General features: G+C 55.6%; 1 protein-coding gene across 2 annotated transcripts in view; it reads right to left on the bottom strand.

The window, feature by feature from the left end:
• The window catches only part of SP7 (Sp7 transcription factor), a 15,051-nt gene extending 9,919 nt beyond the window's left edge, over positions 1-5,132 (bottom strand). The window contains exons 1-2 of one of the 2 annotated variants that reach the window (XM_032173607.2): positions 4,924-5,132; positions 4,414-4,481 (exon numbers count right to left, since the gene is read on the bottom strand). In XM_032173607.2, the coding sequence (XP_032029498.1) occupies positions 4,414-4,434 (21 nt within the window). In that variant the 5' untranslated portion in view covers positions 4,435-4,481; positions 4,924-5,132. The remainder of the gene's footprint in view (positions 1-4,413; positions 4,482-4,923) is intronic. The other variant, XM_058426732.1, reaches the window with a different exon arrangement.
• Positions 5,133-5,350: the final 218 nt, after the last annotated feature.

Below are 5,350 nucleotides of genomic sequence, written 5' to 3'. Positions count from 1 at the left end.
AAAAAAAAAAAAAAAAATCTTCACCTCTCGCCGGGCGCGGTGGCTCATGCCTGTAATCCCAGCACTTTGGGAGGCCGAGGTGGGCAGATCACCTGAGGTCGGGAGTTCGAGACCAGCCTGGCCAACATGGAGAAACCCTGTCTCTACTAAAAATACAAAATTAGCCAGGCATGGTGGCGCATGCCTGTAATCCCAGTTACCCGGAAGGCTGAGGCAGAAGAATAGCTTGAACCCAGGAGGTGGAGGTTGCAGTGAGCAGAGATCGTGCCATTGCACTCCAGCCTGGGCAACAAGAGCGAAACTCTGTCTCAAAAAAAAAAAAAAAAAAAGATCTTCACCTCTCAGGAACTCATGGTTCCTGATGGTGCCTCTCCCTGGGTGAGGCATCCAAGGAGGAAATGCCCTACAGCATCCTTGGCTGGCATAGACGGTCATTCATTGCTGGGAATCCCACCAAAAAAGATGCCCTCAAGATCTACCCCTATACAGTTATATGGGTATGAAAGGGCTAGAAGAACAGTTTTGAGGATTGAGTTCTTCATAAACTGATATGCCTGATCCTTTCCCAGTAAAGCTGAGAAAAGAACTCAAGAATCCAGAGTTCTCACACCTGCCTGGTAGCTCTTAGCATGTAGTATGTGTACGATGCCAATCCGAGAGGTGGGCCTGGGGCCCTGGGGTTGCAATGAGGCATGCGTGCAGTCCCCACTCCTGCGCGCTGCTCCCCAAGTGCAAACCTGCTGCTCCTCCTGCGCAGTTGCCTCTCTCTAAGGTCCCATTGACTCCCAAACTGAGCTACCAAAAGCTTTCTCCAGTCTAACCACAGTGAACACTCATGGTTCCTCCTAGTCAGGGTTTCCCGGGAACCCCTGATCTTCCAAGCAGCGAGTGAGCTATGGCAGGGTAGCTGATGGGGAGGAGTCAAATCCTAGCAGAAAGAAGAGGTAGAAACATGGAGTTCAAAGCAGAGAGGCAGATACCCAGAGACATGGGGCACAAAGGACCTGCGTAGGGTGAGGGATTGACAAAAAAGACCCATAGCAATGGGGGAAGGAGGACCTGAGAGGAAAAACTGGCATTGAATAGCAGAAATAGCTATAATTCCAGTGCTTTGGGAGGCCAAGTTGGGGAGGGTTGCTTGAGGCCAGGAGTTTGAGACCAGCCTGGGCAACATAGTGAGACCCCATTTCTATAACAGATTTTAAAATTAGCTGGGTTTGGTAGTGCATGCCTGTAGTCCCAGCTCCTCCGGAGGCTGAGATGGGAAGATCACTTGAGCTCAGTAGTTAGAGGCTGCAGTGAGCTATGACTGTGCCAGTGCACTCCAGCCTGGGCAACACAGCAAGACCCTGTCTCAAAAACAACAGCAACAACAAAAAAGAGGCAGAAATAGGCAGGGACCTAAAAGAGCAGAAAGGTAAAAAGACACAAACTAAGAAGGAGAGATGATGGAAAAGAGACTGGGCTAGAAAAGCAAAGGAAAGCAGAGAAGAAAAGAAAGGAGCGAAAAAAAGAAAAGGGGGAGGAGGAGGAAGAAGGCAGCCTTCCTACCTAAGAGAAAACCACCATGGTGCTGGGCCCCAGAAAACCCCCAGACCAGGCCACTCCTCCCTTCTTCTCCCCCCTGACCGCCCCCTCTCCCTCTGCCCAGCCCGGCTCCGATGGTTTCCCTGCGGTCGGTTTATTTTTAAAAACGCCGACGCCGTCCCCCGCCCGGCCCTCACACTGCGGCCACAGGGGCCTCAGCCAAGCCCAAGGACCCCACCCAGCTGTGGGGAGGGAAGGAGGGGTAAAAGAAGGCAGCCAGCCCCAGGCCAACAGGAGACCCCAGCCCTGGGGAGTGGAGGCCCAGAGGGCCCTCGAGGGCAGGGAAGGGAGAGCGAGGAACCAGACCCACTCAGAATGCTCTGGGGGCTACGGGCTGACCATGTGGCTGTTTCACCACAGCCTCAGTTTCCTTCTCCTGCTGATTGTTTTCTCCTGAGAACTTGGGGAAAGAGTACTGGTTAAGAATTCTAAGCATGTGTCCCCATACCTGATCAAATGTGTTCCCTTTCCAGGGCCCAGCAGTCCCACCTTCGAGTTGTTCCCTCCCGACCTCCACCCCACCACCCTTAAAACAAAACAAAACAAACAGAATTAAAGTACTGAAGTGGGAGTGTTTGGAAAAAGAACAAGATAGGAGCTGTCCCAACTCTCCCACCCAGATGTGGAGCAGGGGAGCGGGACCCCCTCCTCCCAGGGAGCTCGTGGTGCAGTGCCCAGCCTGGCCTCCCAGTGGAAGTGCTCACTAGACATCTCAGGGCTGACCGGCCTTAGGTTCGGAGCAGTCAAGGTCCCATTTTCCAGTTCTCAACTTTCTCAGCCTTCTCCCAAGTTTCTTTGTTCCCCCAGCTTCCCAATTCTCCTTTCCCACCTAGGCCCCCAACCATTTCTTCCCCCTCCCTGTTCCCCTGAATCTCACTTGGCCGAGGTGAGCCCCCCATCAAGCAGCAGCTGCATCCCTCTCTGAACCCCACGTTCTTCCCACTGCCAGGTAGCCCACCCATACAAGGCAGAGGGGTTCCTGGGGAGGTGGGGAGGAAGTTGAGGGCCCAGGTACCCAACAACTAGGTGCAAGTGGTCAAGGGACAGGAGGGACTGGTGTGCCTTTGTGTTGCAGGCATCTCCAGCTCACAGGAGTGAGCAGACATGAAAGTCTAGCTTCCACGACACTCTCCTTTCGCCATGCACTATCCCAATCCCATGTCTTTCCAGCAGGCCTCTGGGCCAGTCCCTCCCAAGCCACCAGCGCCACGTTGGCAACACTGGCATGATGCCCACGCCCACTGACACTGTCCCTGCCCTGGGTGGATCCAGGATTTCCATGCATCTTATTCCTCAAGACCACAGTGTTTCAATGATGGCTCAAAATAGAGTCTGTTGGGGAGGTGGCAGGACGACAGTCTGCCCCCATTGCAGCTACGGGTAGACCCCTGGCTGGATACAGAGTGTGACAAGGGACGTGGTGTCCATCTGGTTGGCTTGCATGCTATTCCCCCAAACTCAGCCACAAACTCACTATCTCACAGCCTTGTGCACACACCATTTATCACTTGGACTCACAGCACTCAGATGGCCCAGCTTACACACACACACACACACACACACACACACACACACACACACACTCTCAGAGCCTATGGCACACTCGACTGCACCCTAACGATTACACTCAGGCCAATGAACACAGGTGTTAAAAGACTCCTGCCCCATCTCACAAACACACACCTCTCCCACAGGTTGAGTGAGTTGGCTTCCTGTTTGGCCCAGGGGCCTGAGCTAGGGCACTGGGAAGAGAGATGTGGGACCCAAGAATAGGGAAGAGTCAAGGCTACTGAAGGAGACTGACTTTCGGGGAGGGCCCTCTGGCCCTAAATTCCTGCAGAGAGACCCAGAAAGCAGGACAGAGATGGTGACAGGGGAACAGTGTCAGAGACCCAGAAGCAGGGAAGAGTCTGGCCCTGAGTGGCTGTGAGCCCTCCCTTCCCAACTCTGTGCCTTGGGTCCCCCAGAAGCCACAGTAGAGTCAGAAATTTCTCAAGACCCCAAACGCTGACCCCAGTAGTACCCCAATTCCCTTTGTCCCCAGCGCCAGAGGCAAGGGATGCTGGGGTCCCAGCCCAGAGGGGAAGTGGCCCAGTCCGCCCTGGAGCCTCCCACTCCCAAAATAGAGCTGAGTTTGTCTTTGGCTGAAAGCTAAATATTTGTGAGCCGGGCAAGCGGCCTCAGACCCCGTCCCTCCTCCTTGGTTCCCTCTCAGGCCTGGGCTCAGTTCCCCTGGTCAGCCCCCCCACATGCACAGGCTGGCCTCCTCCTTTCTCTCATAGCCTACCTCCTCTCCTCCACACACCAGCTCACAGGCCCAACCCCCTCCCCACACAACCAGGCAAGATCCTGCCTGGGCTACCAGTCCCAGGAGACAGGACCCCTAAAGAGCTATACCCAGTTGCTGCTCTGTGCCCACTCAGTCAGTCCTCTCTGCCTTCTATCTCTGCTGCCAGCTTATGTATTTCCCACCCCTCTCTCCTCACTCCCCCTCACCCCCTCCCCCTCCTTTCTCCATCGCTTTTCCACTCCTCACAGTCAGTGTGCTTAGCTGACCTTAAGTAGGGGGTCCATACCTTCTTCTGACCTAATCCCCTCTCACCCTCTTTTCATTGCCCTCTGACCCCAGGCCCTATTCTTCCCTCCCTTTTCTCCTGCCCTCCGCTTCCCCTTTCTTGGACCCCACTCCTCTCTCCTCATCAGAAGGACCCCTGGAATTGACAAGCACCACAGCTACTATCTATGTGAGTTGGAGGAGGTGGGTGGGCAAGGACTAGGACCATTAAGGTTGTGGCTGGTTTCCTGGGGGGAAGAGGGGACAGTTACCTCAAGCAGGGAGGACGCCATCCTGAGGCTGGGGAACGGGTCCCAAGGAGCCAGGCAGATGGAGAGAGCTGAGCCAGGGGGAGAGAGAGAAAAGGGAAGGGGAGGGAGAATGGGAGAATGGGAGAGAAGAGATCTAAAGTTAGAAGGGACCGGGGTGGGGGGCTGCTCTCTGTCTGTAGGGATCCACCCTCTAATTACAGCTTTCCCAGCGGAGAAGGCTCCAGATCCAATGAGGAGGGTGAGAGAGGGAGGCAGAGGGTCCAAATTTCCTGCTCCATTTGCTGAGCTCCCCAAAGAAGGGATCAGGGAGGGAGAGGAGAAAAAGGGGCACCCATGGAAGGGGTGGGAAGCAGGAAGAGGGGAGAGCAACACGGGCAAGTTGTCAGGGCTTCCTCGGGGGACTGCTGAGGGGAGAGGTTAAAGGGATGGTGGGCCCCGGTGTCCTACACGCGGCAGCAGTCCCATAGGCATCTGTGGGCACCCCTCCCAGAGCTCCCCAGTGTCATGTACCTGGGGGAACCTGGGGCTGGCTGTCCCGAGTCTCTCCTCTCTGGAGGTCTGGCAGGGAGAGTGCAGGCAACGGGTGGCCTGAGGGTGCTGGGAGGGATCCGCTCTCTCCCAGGCCAGCTCCACTCCTGTTCCACTCAGGCTCCGGTCCTACAGTCCTACTCTGACTGCAGAGTCCTTGCTGCTGCTCGGCGGCTGCTGCTTCTGCTACTGCTGCTGCCTAGGCTGCTGCCGCCCGCCGCTGCTGAGGGAAGGAACAGGAGGGAAAAGGAACAAACCCCAAACCACTAATTAGAGATCCAGGGGGGGGATGGGGGGTTGGGGACGACACTCACACAGAGAGACTGGAACGCACTGACATACACACTCATGGCCAAACACAGGGGTGATGCATGCACACGTACACACAGTACCACTCACACGGGTACAG

Source organism: Hylobates moloch, unplaced genomic scaffold (assembly GCF_009828535.3).
Source record: "Hylobates moloch isolate HMO894 unplaced genomic scaffold, HMol_V3 SCAFFOLD_13, whole genome shotgun sequence".
Classification (NCBI taxonomy): domain Eukaryota; kingdom Metazoa; phylum Chordata; class Mammalia; order Primates; family Hylobatidae; genus Hylobates; species Hylobates moloch.
Note: the sequence above shows the minus strand (reverse complement) of the source record. Positions and strands in the feature narration are given on the sequence as shown.